Below are 17074 nucleotides of genomic sequence, written 5' to 3'. Positions count from 1 at the left end.
AAGTTTTACACTCTTTTGCAAATTATGATAATGTAAAATAAAAATTGCTTTTGACTCAAACTGAATTTATGTATGTTGTCATGTGTTTTGTGGATTCTAGTGTAACTTTATCCAGAGTCCCCACTCTAAAATGGAAATCAAAATAAAGCACTTTAAAACACCCAACTTTTTCTCAAACTAGGGTGATTTCTTTGTGTTCTTGGTAAATCATAATATTTTTATAGTTTACGCATTATCATATTTTTATACGTGGTTCCTGACGATCACAGTAACAAATGGAAAAATAATGACATTATAAATTTCAATTGAATGAAGTTTAAAAACTAGGACAAAAGCATAAACAAATATTGAGAACAAAATGCAAAATTTAAACGCAGGATTGAAATTGTTAAACAAAGGCTTTGAGAACCATCTATGGTGGTTTTGTGGAGCATCTTGTGATTTTGCAGAAGAGTTCAATATTGCGTTTAAAAATTATCAAAGAAAAACTGACCTAAGGTTTGTGTTTTGATAATTTAAAACACTGGCAAAAAATAATTATCAGAATTTAATTAATAAAACACTTATAAACTAAATCAAACTATGAGCACAAAGAATTTTCATTTCCCATACCCACATTTGTAAAATAACAAAGTATAAAATAATACAAATACAAAATACAAAAGTGATGACCAGCAACAGGTTCTGGGCCCAGCTAGACTGGTCCTAGTCAATTTACAATCCCCAGTGAAAATCAATGGCCCTCTTAAAACTGTCTACTCCCTTGCTCATTACCACCTCTTCCGGTAAGCTGTTCCAAGGTTCCACTACCCTGCTATAATAATAATTTTTCCTAATATCCATGTTGGCCTGAGATTTAAATAGCTTAAAACAATGACCCTTTGTCCTGTTTTCAGTGCTAAACTTCAGCCCCGTAACATCTTGCATTTTAATAAACTTAAACAACTGAATCATGTCCCCTCGGTCTCTTCTTTGCTCAAGACTGTACATTTTTAGCCTTCTAAGCCTGGAATCATAGTCTAAATGAGAAAGTCCATTTATTAGCCTTGTAGCCCGTCTTTGAACCCTTTCCAATACATTAATATCTTTCTTAAGATAAGGAGACCAAAACTGAACAGCATACTCCAAATGAGGTCTTACCAAACTTATATATAATTGCAGAAGAACTTCTTTAGATTTGTTTGAAATAGATCTATTGATAAACCCAAGCATCTTATTGGCTTTGTTACTAGCTATGCTGCACTGCTGGCTGAACTTTAAATCCTGACTTATTAAGACGCCCAGATCAGTAACTTTTTCTGCCTGACTAATGACTGAACCTTACAAATAATAACTTGTACACTTATTTCCATGCCCTAAATGTAGCACTTGACATTTCCCAACATTCACAGCCATACCCCATTTATCAACCCACTCCGTAATATGATCTAGATCCTCTTGCAGCTGATTTGCTTGTTCTTCATTTTCTACACTCTTAACTACCTACTAACTTTGACATTTTATCAGCAAAACAATTCATGCTCCCAGAAATATTTTTATAAATATTGTTCATAAAAACAATGAACAAAACAGGCCCTAACTGGAATAGTGATAAAAACTGATTCATTCATGTAGCAGTGTCGTATGTAATTTTTGAATGTTGATATATAGAATAATGCATTGTTCAGAATTGTGGCAACAAAAAAAAGTGAGTATCTGCTTTGCATTATTAATAACATCATTCATGTATTTATTTATTTTGCAACTTTTGCAGTAGTTTAAACTTGAAAAATATATCCAAACTATTTGGTGCATTTAAAAGGTTTTGTTTATAATGAAGTTTTAGAACAACTGAATTATTTTTAATGTCTTGTATTTAGTTTCTTTCTTTGAAATTAATATACAGTATTAGATTTTTCATTGCTTAACTTAAAAGCCTATAATATTCTGAATATTAGAATTTATCCTAAATGTGTTTAAATTTTAAAAATAAAATCAATGAACAATGACATATGACATCATGCTTTTTTCTCACATTTTTCTCTTATGCTGGTCGCAGAGGTTCTTTGGATATCATTTTGTATTACAAATAAAAAATCTATTGAAAATACATTTCACCTTTTTATGAATGCAGTCAAACCTCTTTAATTTGAACACACTTAAGATGATTATTCCGGTCCTATTGTTTGTTGTTTATTGTTATTCAAGTAAGACAACTATGGTTAAGACTACGGTAAGATTTTCAATTTTACATTGAGTTTGTCTTAACGGGGTTCACCTCTAATACAACCTATTTCCTGGTCAGTATTAGTATGTCAGAATGAAGTCCAAATTTTTGCTACATGCAAAATTTCTTTCCTCAATGTTAAATTTTGATAAAAGTTTTGTTTATTTATTTATTTATTTATTTAAACAATTTGGCATTACCAAGCCATATTAATTATGAAATAACTTGCCAACAGCTTAAAGCATTTATTATTTATTTTTGAATCAACCAATTGTTTCTGCTGTTATACAAAAGTTTTTTCTTTAAGGTTCAAGAACTCGTACCAATGGGTTCCTTGTTTGACTATCTGTTAGATTTTCAAGATGAAATTAATGTTCATGATCTAATCTTGTGGTCTGCTCAAATTGCATGGGGCATGACTTACCTGGAGAGTAAACGATTTGTTCACAGAGATTTGGCTGCAAGAAATATTCTCTTGTCGAGTAAAACTGAGGTATTTCAGTTGTTCTTTTTTTTTTTTTTTTAAATTATGAATATAGCTTTTAAAGAAATTGTTAATAACTCGTTGAAATTTACAGGCAAAAATTAGTGATTTTGGTTTATCTAGAGCCATAGGAACAGGTAGTGAGTACTATAAAGCAAGTACTGGTGGAAGATGGCCTGTTAAGTGGTATGTTTTAATCATTTCTTTTGTGTAGAATAGTTTATGCAGTAATAATTAAAACGAATTGTTTGACTATTCATGTGTAATCAAATTCTTCATTTATTTTAATTTTTTTATTGTATTCCCATTTCTTATTAATTGATGTTTATTATGCAGCTAATGCTCTATTTAATGACTTTCAAGGGATGACACAAAAATTGTCCTTAAGTAGAATGCATCCTTAAATAGAATGCTTTTAAAACTACAGTAGAGCATCTAGGATCGTAAAAGGTCGTCTTTAAATAGAGAAAGTCATTAAAAATAGAACCTCATTAAACAGAGAACCAATTATATGAATTTAATTTCAATGAAATAAACTTAACACAAATTAGTTTTATTTTGCTGCATTTTCTTCTAACTCTTTTTTTTTTTTTTTTTTTCAAAAAAGTTCAGCACAACAGAATGAAGTAAGTTGCTGTTGATTCAGTTTTTAAAAGGTGTGTTGCATAGTTTAAAAATTTTGGCACTTTTATTTACTTATACTCCTGGTGATACTTCAGTGTTGAAAATAATTTATACATTTAATGTTTTTTTGCAGTTGGCTTATCAACAGCTGATGTTTTTAAAATAAAAAATATATTTTATGTCAGTGATCTACATTCTCTCAGTTTGGCTGATCAAAAGTTTTCTGCTTCTCTTTCAATGAAGAACAAAATGTTTTCTTCCCTTCATGCTAATGACCTACTAACTGTGGAAAGAGTCATGTTTAACTACAGTTGGACAGCAGTAGTACCTTTTGTTTCTTGGACCAAACATTCCCGAGAAATATTTCCCACCAGCTGCAATGTAAAAGTAAATCTGATTCATCTAAAAAATGATCCTTTCGGGTGCCTCATCAAAACTAAAACTACTTGTAAGAAGAAAAAAGGTGTTTTTTTCTGGACGTTTTGAACAAAAATAAAATTTATTAATGGCTTCCAAGTTTTTGTCTGCATTTATTGAGCCATTCACAAAAGCTTGCGGGGCTGCCTGTTGAGAATTGCCATTGACAAATCCATTGATTCCTTAGGGTTGAAACTTCAAACCCTAGTTTTTCTCCTTTGTACATTGAACTTTTTGTGTTTTTGTGCCTCGACTCTTTTTATTTCATACTTGTTATAAATAATGCAACAACTTCTACCCTACAAATATTTAGTATTTCTATATTAAGCTCTATTCTATTAAGAAAAATAACATTTCGCCTTTCTTCTGTGCACTTTTCATTTTTGTTCAAGAATCACTATTGGTGACTCAACATTTTATTATAGAATTCCTTATGTCAGTTCAAATTTACTGCACATTCTACTTTAAAACATTGAAATGTTATAGTGACATGAGTAGATTGGTTTGCTACTGATATTCTTCTACATTTTTTTTTTTTGCAATTACAAATCAATGTAATTAGTCATGATAATTTGTTTCCTGTTTGTTGTATCTTTATTTTTAACATAGTGTATAATAATACAGTGCTGTAAATAATTTTCACAGGTATGCTCCTGAATCTATCAATTATGGAACATTTTCTCATGCAAGTGATGTTTGGAGCTATGGCATTACATTATGGGAGCTTTTTACATATGGAGATCCGCCTTATGGAGACATGACGGGAATGCAGGTAGTCTCTTCCTTTTGGGGTAAAACAGTGGATATCATCCCCTTTTGCAAAGAAAACTCATTTTCATCAGGAATAAACTTGATTAGATTGTAACGAAATAATCAAAACATTAAAAATAATTTTTTTTTTTACTCTACTTTTTCCCTTCCAACTTACTTAATCTTTTCATTTTCCATTTCAAAAAAAAAAAAAAAAAAGGCCTTCGATCCAATTAAGTTGAACAATAAAACTACCCCAGCCGATTCAAATAACAACGTTGTATAGGTATTAATAGATCACAATTTTTATCACAGTTATATATGATCAATTTTTATCACAACTAATCTCAGTTCAGTCATTAATTAATCAAAATTTAATTGTAAAAAAATATTTAATATGGATTTAGTAATCACAGTTTGAGGACATGCTTGCCTACCTGATAACAGACTTGTGCAAGGTGCTGCGATCTCTTAATACGGACGGGTATCACGCTTGATTGGAAATGCTGCCGGTGCTTCGCTCCACTTTGTTTATGCATTTTTTAACAGTAGATATAAACCATCTAGAGAAGAAAAAAATTCATTGGTTAATTGGGCTTACATTAAAGATTCTGACGGAAAAAAATCCAAAAGTGGATATAATCCGTTTTGAAAGTAAACTCCTCCACTCTCTACCTCTCAAACAGCTCCCTAGTTGAAAAGAGCTAGGCTGGATAGTTCTGATGGAATGATTCTTAATGATCATGTTCTTAATGATAGACTCCATGTGTCAAAAAGATTCCCTAAATATTGTATAAGTATGCTACTCTTTAAGGAAAATCATATCCCCTATTAAAGCTGTGTTCGACAAAAACAGAATTTGTTCACTTTTGGTTTTGGTTGAAAAATTACTTGTGACATTAGTTTTGGTACCAACTAGTGAAAAGAAACAAAAAAGTCAAGTATAATTAAAAAAAAAAACTAGCTTCTCATTATGAAACCAAATCCTAAAATATGGTATTTAAGAAGCTTCCTGCTTTTTTCCTGCTTTTATCTTTTTTATACTTTTATTCACTTGCATATGGATAATAGCTTTAAACATCGTAATTTAGTTTCTTATTTATCATACTATAATCAGAGATGAAAACAAAACAAACCATACTGAGCCCATGTGCAAATTTCCTGCCATTTTTTTTTTTGATTAAAAAAGTACAAGGGAAACAAATTATTATGCTTCAAGCGATAACTTATTCGTTTACTTGAAATGAAATTTACTCAATGAAATGGCACATTGAACATATCATACAAACACATTCTTTTGCATAATATTTACTGAATGAGAAAAAATAGAAACACATTTTTTTTCCTTTATGACTTTCTCGTTATCCTCTCTAAGAAAACTAAATTAGAATGCATTTGTGGTAAATACAGTGAAATCCTGTATGAAAGAAAATCAATGCCACCAAATGTCCGTTTCAGCAAAATTAAATTTCAGTCCGGATATCATTGCTACTACAGTGCTTGAATTCGAATGGACAAAATTCTTGTTACAACATAGAACATTTATGGCTATTTGTTGTTCCTTGTAACCAAGGCTGGGAAGTTAGAATAACTTTAGGGTAAAGAAGTCAGAGTCAGGATTCGAAGGGTTAAAATTTCAAGAATCAAAGTCCAAAACTCAGCCAGTGCTTGCAGAGTCAGACTGGTTTTTGGATAAAAAAAAAATGGTCATTTTCCCTCCAACTCTGCAACCCTGGTTGTAATGGTATTTCACTGTAATGATGTGATTATTACATGTAGGTGCTTTAAAGCTTTTCAACAGCTTTATACAAACAAAATGCTCCAAAACTGTTGATTATAGTTCAATAATATGAAGTAATTATGCAGAGAAAGTAGATATTTAAAATTTCAACATTATTTCAAACTCAAGTGTAAGTTGCAATGTTATAACATTGCAACTTACTGTTAATTGGCTTAAATTTGTAATCTTTTTTACAGGTTATCCAATTGCTTGAATGTAACCAAAGGCTCAGCATACCTGAAGATTGTCCTGAAAAAATACAAAAAGTTATGTCCCAATGTTGGCAATATAATCCAGAGAATAGACCAACATTTAAGCAGTTGTACAGTTCGTTTTGTACTGATGTTGATTACAAACCTTTATGGAATTTTTTTAAGTGTGAGGAAGAAATCCTTTAATTTAGGAAAATACCATATGATGTATATTATTTTATTTCTGCGAATGAATAAAATGAAAGTAATTTATTATATTAAATTTAAGGAAAATCAAAGGGAACTGTTACGGAAACTGTTTAAAAATAGCGTTTTGTATTTAAATATGTTTAAATGAAAAACTGAGGGACGAAAATAGTACAAGAAATTTTTATTAAAATATGTTTTAACATAAAAAAGGATGATTTTTCAATGTAAAATCTTTAGCTAAATTATAATAAATTTTAGAAATTCTTTTGTCAATTAAAAATAGAATTAAGTTGCATTTTTTGTTGATTATTTTTATTGTGAACTTTGTTGTATTTGCTTTTTATAAATACTCATCAAGCTAAATTTTATTTTTTATAAATGATGAAGAATTACTCTATGTGACACTGTAGTAGGTTCATTCCATGAAAAAGTCAACCCTTTGACCTGCACATGATGGTTCATGTGTTTTATTAAAAAGTAATAATTTTAAAGGGTGATGACAAAATGTTTTGCTTAAGAAATCACACATAAGTTTGCAATTTGAAGCAGAAAAAATTTGTTCATTAATATTTTAAAGTATTACTTTTAATGAAATATATGAGGCGTCACTTGCAGGACAAAATGACCATTTCCCATGGAATGGCTCAGTGCAGCCTTATGTAAATTAATGTGAACAAGTTTTTTTTTTTTTTTTGAGCATTCACAAATTGCTTATTGTTTTCACTTGACCATTGAATGTTGTCCACGTCTAATGTTCTTATTTTTACACCACCCCCTTGGTCGGACACATACACGCACATACTTGTGATTACGGAAAGCGTAACCTATATTCAAGCTGTCAAAAATTCAAATTTTCTATTTTTTAATTGATAATGGCAATAGATTTTGCCCGTCCTAATCTCTGTACTGGCCTGGCCAAGTATATTATCTGTAAGTCTTGTTGTTGAGCAATTTCAAACCGAGAAAATGATTATCCATCATTATTTTCCCAAAAAGGGCAAGCTCAAACAACATGAAATCGCTTCAAAATGTGAAGGTGTTTTCTATAGAATTAATTAAAAGTCAAGACTGGTTCAATTTTTACTTCATCAGAAAACCATTGTGGCAAAAGTGTTCAGCAAGAGCCAGAAACTATGTATTTCTCATTAGAAAGATTAAGTCATAATAAGACTAGTTTTCAGCTTACAACTCTCAATAACTCTTAAGTCCCAATGGTCTGGCTAAAACATCTAAGTAATCAGTATTCCAGTTATCTAAAGTGCCCTTCTGAGTGTTCTAAAGAACAATTTTATTTCCTTTTTCAGGAATAGTGATAATGAACAGACATAGCACTTATAGTTTAGATAAAATTAATTATTTGTACTATGCAAAAATATCTTTACAGAAAATAAATTTTATTAAGATTCTTCGAAAAGAGCAACTATTTTTGAATGCTTACATTTTTTAATGCACCTTAAAACGTCATTTAGTTTGTATGTTGTTGGTCCAATTTTTTCTCTCTTGATTTCAGTTCTAGTTCACATTACATACATATATCATTTTGTCTTAAGAGCAGATTATTTGAATCATCCAAAAAATAAAAGCTACTTTTTATTAATTTTTTCCAAAATTTTAAGTTTCTCAAATATTAGTCGGCAAGAAAATTAAAGTCGGCAGCCAAAGCAAAAAAAAGCTGCATCCGATACTTTTCACTCAATTTTGCAATACTCGTATTAAGTAGCACTATTTTATAAATTATTCCCTTCACACAAGTTGATAAGCAAAGCAATGTGTTAAAGGGCGACTTTTTTTTTGTTTGTTTTGTCTGCATTTTTATGCATAAAATGAAAACGAAACTTTCGTAAAAACTTAGACTTAAAAGGATTTCAAGATATCAAGACAACATTGTATTAAAAGCTAAATTATTTTGGAACCAAATAAAAACTTCGAAATAAAGGAATATTGGAGTCATAAGGCTTTGAGTTATCGAGAGTTGACTGTATTTGATGTTGGTGTTCATGTGCATTATTTAACAGTTTGGCCAAGACTGTTGGTGTCTGGATGTAAAGCCAGGCAACAAATAAAAAAGTCAAACACGATCCAGTGGAATGTATCATTAAATTGAGGAAATCGTTAAATCGGGTATTGTTAAATTGCAGTTATTTATGATAGGATTAAAAATACTTTAATAAAATAACAACTAATTAGGCAACAAGCCTAATAGACATGTTGCTTATAAAGGTGATAGGATGTATAACCTCCTTTTTTTTTAATTGAGTTATATTTTGACCTCCGAAAAAAATAACTTCTGTATTGATTTTTGTCATATTTCGGTAAATAAATTAATTTTGTTTAAAATTTCCCTTTGTTCACATTAATTCGCACAGGGTGTATTTGTAAATACTTGTTTGAAAAAATCATGATAAGCATCTTTAAAAATATTTTTGTAATGGAAAGAAATATTTTAAGATAAATCATATGCGTCATTATTAAACATCGAAAATATTTTTGATAACAATTTTTTATCCAAGATGGTTTACCTACATTTTGAAAAAGACCCAACCTTCAAGTGTGCTCATTACTCATTTACACACTTAGAAATAGTAAGTGAAAGTTGGTGGACAATTATCAAACTCTTATAATATTTTTGATAACAATTTTTTATCCAAGATAGTTTACCTACATTGTGAAAATGCCTCAACTTTCAAGTGTGCTCATTACTCATTTACACTCTTAGAAATAGGCAGTGAAAGTTAGTGGAAAATGTTGTTGTATATGAATTTCATAATTACAAAGTAACATTTAAAGCAAAGTTTCTTTCCAACAAAGATATTTTTGCTCAATTGACAAATCTTGTGAAAATATGAATTAAAATTCATTTTTTTCGAACATATTCTTTTAATTTGTGTACATTTTTGTGGAACAATCTTTATAAACATCAATTTTACTAGTATGTTGTATTGATAAAACATATCGTATTGATAAAACTGTTCATTGAGTTTTAGGAATTAGTCTGTATTTTTGTAAAATGTTACATTTTATAGTTGTGAATTTCTTTCTCATTGAAAACTACATATTTTTATACACTTTACTCTATATGTTTATAGTTAAATAAAAGTTGCGAATTCAAAATTTTAATGTTTACAAAGTCAAACAGACCTTTATTGTTACACATTTGTTTTTTGCAGCAAGAAATTACAGCTAACCATGAGCAATACTTGTAAATTATAAAAGATAAATTGCGGTAGTGAGAAGAAAGAGATGTAAGTGGACGTTTTTAAATTTTGAATAAAACGCGTTTTAAGTTCTGATCCTAGGTAGGTTTTCATTGAAAACTTTTTCTAAATCATGCTGCATAGCAACACCTACCAGGGCTACTAATACTATATCTTGCCTCAAAACAGAAGAGTTGTTCACGTACCATTTGTGTTGGTTATCTCCAAATTTTTAAGTTTGGCACTTACATCCCTTTGCTTCTCACTGCCTCAATTAATATGTATTGTCCCAAAAATTTGAACTTGAATGTGAAATCAATAAAAAATAGTACAAAAGAGCACTGTCCTTTTTTCTCACAACTCCAAAAACTACATTTTACTATTTGAAAAATTAAAAGATGTGATCCCTTGCTCAGATTGTACCATGCTTTTTATTACTGGCATGAGTTCTTTGACATAAGTAAACTGTCTGAAAACAGCATAGATTTAATGGAGTAATATCTTCCAAGTATTTTCTGTATTACGCCTTTGTCTCAAGGACAGATGCAAAGGAGGGCCCCCTCCTTGAGCCGAGAGAATGGAACTTTCTTCGTGTATATTTTTGATAGTAAAGTTTCAAAAACGCGATTTTACATAATAGTCTATGGTGTTAGAAGAAACGGAGCTCTTCCCCAGAATTTTTCCGGAACTGAATTCTTAAAAATGCAATCGTAGCAGATTTCTTATTACACTGGGGATGGGGACAGGAACTTTCGACAGGTTTTTTCCGAAATTGAAATATAAAAATTAAATTTTAGACGATCTTAGATGATATTAGGGATAGGTTCAAAAGTGTACCATAAATATTTTTTGAAAGAAACACAACTGTATGACACCTTTGATTACATAAGGGAAAGCAATGGGGTTCAATACAATCCTTTGAATTTCCTTAGAAATTGGAGTTCTTAAGAGTAAATAATGAAAAAATTCTCCCCCTCCTTGAAAAATTTCTGGATCCGCCCCTGCTTTGTCTCTATAAAATAACATCGGACTGTTGGCTGACAACTCAGTTAAAAACAACAAGTTGGATTGCATGAAAGTAGTATTATTAAAACTGCCACTTTTCTCTGGCTCACAGTCTAGATGCTCATATAAGGCAGTGAGATGCAAAGGGATGTAAGTGGCAAAATTAAAAATTTGGAGATAACCAGTATAAATTGTAGGTGAACCTCTCCTCTGTCTTGGAACAAGAGATAGTACTAGTAGACATTGTAGGTGCTGCTATGCAGAATTTTTGAGGAAGAAAAATCAATGAAAGCCTACCTAGAACCTTATCTTTAAACACGTTTTACTCAAAACTTGAAAATGTCCACTTGCTTCTCACTGCCTCATATGATGCTTTGCAACCACTGAAGGAGTGTAAGAACAGTTGTACATCAAAGGCATATTCCCTCCAGACCATTTATCCATGATTGCTTTTAAAGTTGGCTGAAGATTTTTTTTTCTCTCTTTTTTTCAGAGCTTTTCAGTAATTAGCCTAATTATTTGGCCCATAATTTCTTTTTACCACAGAAGTTGTCTGAATAATTAGTGTAGGTCGCCATAATGTATATTGATTGAGTGACATAGTTTTGAAATAATGTTTCATTTCTATTTTATCCATGATCTTTTATGGCAAGGCTTGGCTTCATATTTTTCTCTTCCTAATGTTGGACAATTTCTACATTTTTGCTTATTAAGCTAAAATTCAAAAGGTACTTTTGGCATCCCATGCTTTCATTCCCTCCGCCCAAACAATTGCTTTTGAAATAGATTTATTGTTCGATTTGGAATGTACTGCCATAGAAAACTCTTTGGTGACTTTTTTTTCAATACATATTTTGAAAATTGTATTGCATATTTTTTTCGAATTTATTAACATAATTTCAATTGTAGCTAAGGTGACATAAGTGTCTTAGAATACTAATATAAATTGTTTTAGCTCTTTTTTTTTTTTTTTTTTTTTGAGTAAATTAATGCTTGGCAAAGCTTCTGTCATTTGCATGCTATTTTACATGCTATCGAGATACTGTTAGATCGGGGTCTCCAACCTTTTTTGCTCAAGGGCCACATTGTAAATTTTTGGAGGCAATGCGGGCCAGTTCAAATGGTTTAGCTAATGCTCGCGCCCCCCCCCCCCCCCAACACTCACATTTTTTTTAAGCGCACAGTAGCCATAAGTGCAGCCAATGTACAGCAAGGTGGCGGTTTTTTGCTGCCCCTTCGTACAGTGATTTTTCGTTTTCTAATTAATGAAAATGAGTGAGTTATAAAATGTAAGATGAGTTTTTAACACTGAGAAATTATGTGCAACTTATTGATTTGAAAAAAGCCCCATAGGCACCAAAAGTACTTAAACTTTTTATACTGTCTTTGAATCAGAAGAAAGACAGAGGTGTGGGGATCACCTCTATCTCACGGAAATTTTTCCAAATTGAACTCTTAAAAGCGTAGTTTTGGTCAATTTTCGGTGTTAGAAATGGTAGGGGACAAGTTTCAGTGTCCACCTCCAGAGAAATTTTCAAAATGCACATACAAATTCGCATTTTCATTCAATTTTAGAAAAATTAAGGGAAAGAGGGGTTGCAATACTCTTCCCAAAAATTTTTTTTTTCAAAAATGACGTCAAATTTAGGGTATTTATAGTAAAGTCAAAGGTTTTTCTTCCTTATAAATTAGTTTCGAAAACGCAATATTAGATAATCTTTGGTGACTTGTGAAGTTAAGGAAGTGATGGTCAGAATTCAGTAGCTGTTAAAGAAATTTTCTAATATTGAAGTTTTAAAAACGCAATTTAAGCTAAATGTGTTGAAACGATTGGAAGGGACCCCTCGGAATCTCTTCCCGGAAATGGTTTGAAATTAAAATCACCAAAACAACATTTAAGGATATTTTTGCTCTAATGGGGGGAAAAGAATAGGTAAGCGACTATCCTCTAGCAATTTTTTGAAATTGAAGTCCCAAAAATGCAATTTTAAACTATCTTTGGTGACTTTTGAAAGTAAAATTTAAGACTCTCGACTAGGGAGAGGTTGCTGTCATTTCCTGCTCCCCTCTTACTACGATCATGCTTAGTAGTAGTTTTTGAGATCTTCCAGGCTTAGTTTTCTTTTAAAATACTTAAAACGAAATACATTATAAATTTTTTAAAATTGTTTTCAGTTTGTAAGCTTCCCCGTGGGCCGGGGAAAATCTGGGATTCGGCCCGCGGGCCGTAGGTTGGAGAGCCCTGACAGATCACGCAGCCACCACACAGCAAATTCCAAGTGCATGCTGAAAACCAGTTTGGAAGACTTTCATTCAGAAAAAGTGTTCCGAATTTGCTCCGTTAAAACGAAAGTGATTGCTTTCTTTCATTGACTTTGAATCTTTTGAAAGACATTGCTTTCTTTCGAACAAACACAATTTCCACCTCTATAATTAACTAAAAGTCTGTAGAATGTCTAACAATGATAATACTAGAAATTTTGTTCAATGAATCGCAATCAGTTGATGTCCAGAATGCCGGAAAAAAGGAAGGCCTTCCCTGGTCGAAGACCGTCCCTTGCCGACGGCAACTGACAGCTACCCGACGATATTGCGGTAAAATTAACGGCAAAACCTACTGGAATAATCAAAGGAGTGGTCCATAAGTACTGTAAAAAGTGCACCAAAAACGGTGCTACAATGTGTTCTAAAAAAAAGAGCCATGTCGAATAGTGTCAGTGTTCAAAAAATGTTCTCAAATGCGTTCCCAAGATGTAAAAAAAGTGTGCTGAGCCAAATAAGAGTTCTGAAAAGTATTCTCAGAAATGTTTTGAAAGAAGTTTCAAAAAGTGTGCTTTAAAAGTGTTCTAAAAATGGGGACAAGTTCAAGACATGCTCAAAAAGTATCAGATAATTCTGCAAAACTAAATACGGAAGCTGTCTAGATTCTGAAGCTGATATTTGATTCCAGCAGTCAAAAAGCAAACCCAGTATACGTAGTAAAAATTGTGTCAGCTAAACCAATTTCACTCTTCCCATTCATTCAATAACCATTTTTGAATTTTCATTTTTTGTTACCAATTTATTTCTGTCTGATTAATTTGATTTTTGTACTTCAGAGTTTGTAAATAAAGTTATACATTGCAAACTACCTATCAAGGGTCCGTCCACCAATGCTTTGTGGGGGAAGGGGTTTAGGAAATTGTTTTAGTTCGAAATAAGGAAAGGGAGAGGATAATAAGAGTGACATCATCGCAAATTTTTATGCTTATGAAAAACAGGGTGACATGTAACAAGGTGAAGTGACAAATGAGGGAGGGTCAAGTATGTTGAAAACAAGTGTGACATCATTTACGGACAGTCCCCAAAAACTTCTTTTTAAAGGGGTCCGCACTAAATATTGGTCTACGAAAGGGGCAAGGCCGATCCTAGCAGGTGTGCAGAGTGTGCACCGCACAAGGGCGGCCAAAGCAAGGGGCGGCCGCAGGCCGCATCATATAATTCTTTTAATCAAGCAAAATTCCTCAAGAATTTCTCACAAGATACCATAATAGTCGGATAAATATGCTGAATGTTAAATGTTCAAATATCAAAGTAAATGCCAATTTTCCAACCGCACATAGCATATTAAGAAAAATAGAATGTTAGAGCACATTGTGTTGCTCCACTATCCATTAATATCAACTCTTTACATACATGCTTCATTTGGTTGCAAAATTTGTGACAGAACTGGTAATCAGGTATGGATACAGGAGAGGGGCAATGACCCCCACCCCTCAAGCATGAAAGGGTGCCTTCTAAAGGCCACTAATGCTTCACCCAGCCTCGCAAGTTTTTATTGATATTAAACAATGAAGACATATTTTGTGTAAAAAAAATATTAAAAAAAAACTATGCTGATAGCATACTCTCGTAAATATTTCAAACAACAAATTCTGTGCTCAACAGTCGTGGATGCGTGGAGACTGGAGAGACAATGGAAAATTGCGACTCCCCTGAGAGTCAAACATATGTAATCAACGATCTAAAATTTTTAATTTTCCCCCTTTACAACATTTTTTTCTAATTGAAATCACGAATGAACTGCGCGGTTTCAGATCAGGTAGGAGGACAGGGCCTTTGCCCCGGGTAGCAAATTTCAAGTGTGGCTCCAAAACGAAGATCCAAAAGGATGCTTTGACGAGACTAAAGAAGGCTTCAAACTGCGTTTTTAGGACTTCAATTTCGGAAAATTTCTCTGGTTGAACCACCGATTTTAAGGATCCAATTAAGTCTCTTATTCACCCTTTCTTCCTTAATGTAATCAAACATAGCCTAAAAATGATGGCTCCAAAATGTCTTTTCTGGAGAGAGCCCTCCTTAACGTCCTCAAAAATTGCTCAATGGCATTTTTCGAATTTCTTTCTCGAAATTTTTGCGGTTGAGGGCCCTGAAATCCATTGCCTAACATTACTACGAAAGATAGTCTGAATTAGCGTCTCTAGAGAGGCCCCCAATCCCACCCCTCTCATTTAACGTATTTAAAAACAAACTAAAATTGCGTTTTTCAATCATCAGTTTCGAAGAACTTTGGGGGGGGGAATACCCCGAATCCCCTTTCCTCCAACGTAATCACTATAGCTCAAAATTTCGTTTTTAGACGACTCCGTGGAGCCTCCAAACCCTTCCTGCCTAAACTAGCCTGAAATTGACTTCAGTTTCAAAAAACAATTCTTGAGGGCACACTGACCCCCACCCGCTCTTTGTCCCATCGTTATCAAATAATGCCTAAAATATGATTTTTGGACTTCCGTTTCTAAAAAATTCCGGATGGCTTTTGTAAATTTTCACGGCGATAGGGCATCTGCCATCCCCCATCAATCGCCAACGTGAGGTGGGGAAAAGTCTTTAGTTGTATTTTTCAGATATTGATATTGAAAAATATTCAGAAAGATCCGCTGAAGCTTCCCGGTTTCCTTAACGTCACTAAAGATAGCACAAAATTGCGGTTTTTATAGCCCCAAAATCCATCCTTCACAAAAATAGCCTAAAATAGATTTTAATTCCGAAAAATATTTCAGTTCGGAATATTTTCCCATTTCCCCTATCGTGTCCAAATCTAGCCAAAAATGTGTTTTTGAAACAATAGTGCCGATAAATTACCGGAGGAAAGATGCCAGACCCCCTAACGTCACCAAGAGGACAGCCTAAATTTGAGTTTTAAACTTCAATTTCGAAAACTTTCGATAGGAGACGATCGAATCTTCCTCCCTCCAGCAATTTCAACAAAGATAACCCGAAATTACGTGTTTAAAACTTCTGTTTTAGAAAATTTTCGTGAAAAGCACCGATCCTTCCTAAACTAAGGTCACACAAAATAACTGCAATTTGACATCAATTCTGAAAGAATTTCAGGAAATAACTCCAACATTACTTTCTCGTCAAGTCTCGAAAAATTTCCTAAAATTGCAATTTTTGACGTCAATATTGAAAAATTTCTCCATCGACCTTGAATGTTCCCGACTCTTGTCCTTGCAACCAAACACTACCAAAGATTAATTACAGCTATTTTTCATACGCCAATTTCGTATATTATCTGGGGGCGATCCCCCCCCCCCCCTTTCTCTGATGTCAGCAAAGGCAGACTATAAAATGCGTTTTTACAACTAGTAAATTTCGGTACCTATTACTTTCTTCAAAGATATAAACTGTACCTAAGGAGTTTCTAACCTTTTACACAAATCCATCCTTTTTCTGTTTTTTTCTAATTAGAACTTGATACAGAAATTTGAAGAAAGATTTATATGGACGTTAAGTATTAGTCAAAACATGTAAATTGCTCTTCAGGGGCGGCGAATTAGATCTTTGCACACGGGCAGCCGACACCCTAGGATCGGCCCTGGAAAGGGGTCCGCTGGCTATAAAATTTGGGAAGCCATTATCTAAATAAAATATGCACTGACGCTTTTCTCGGATTTCAACAGATAAATTAAAGAAACCCATCTACAGAAATAGCGATATTTTTGGCCTAATTCGTACAGAGACAAAAACTTTATTTGCAATGTATAGGAAGGTCAGTTTTCAAAGACCCAATTATTTAGAATCCATGATACCGAAAAGGGATTATCCTATAAAGATTTTGATTCTAGTTTTTGAGAAAGAAAAAAAAAATCGGGAGCAAAATTATTTTGGGAGCCAACACAATAAACGAAGCAAAATGATTAGGTTAAAGAATATCTTCGTTTAGATTTTGAA

The 17074-nt window shown here is 32.6% G+C and overlaps 1 protein-coding gene across 1 annotated transcript in view; it reads left to right on the top strand.

Moving 5' to 3' along the window:
- Window positions 1-7208, top strand: part of LOC129219112 (tyrosine-protein kinase HTK16-like) — a 79992-nt gene extending 72784 nt beyond the window's left edge. Inside the window, exons 14-17 of the mRNA XM_054853432.1 lie at window positions 2514-2699; window positions 2785-2876; window positions 4377-4503; window positions 6459-7208. Of these exons, the coding sequence (XP_054709407.1) occupies window positions 2514-2699; window positions 2785-2876; window positions 4377-4503; window positions 6459-6659 (606 nt within the window). The 3' untranslated portion in view covers window positions 6660-7208. The remainder of the gene's footprint in view (window positions 1-2513; window positions 2700-2784; window positions 2877-4376; window positions 4504-6458) is intronic.
- The last annotated feature ends 9866 nt before the right edge of the window (window positions 7209-17074 follow it).

The sequence above is a fragment of the Uloborus diversus genome, chromosome 3, assembly GCF_026930045.1.
Source record: "Uloborus diversus isolate 005 chromosome 3, Udiv.v.3.1, whole genome shotgun sequence".
NCBI classification, from domain to species: Eukaryota; Metazoa; Arthropoda; class Arachnida; order Araneae; family Uloboridae; genus Uloborus; species Uloborus diversus.
Note: the sequence above shows the minus strand (reverse complement) of the source record. Positions and strands in the feature narration are given on the sequence as shown.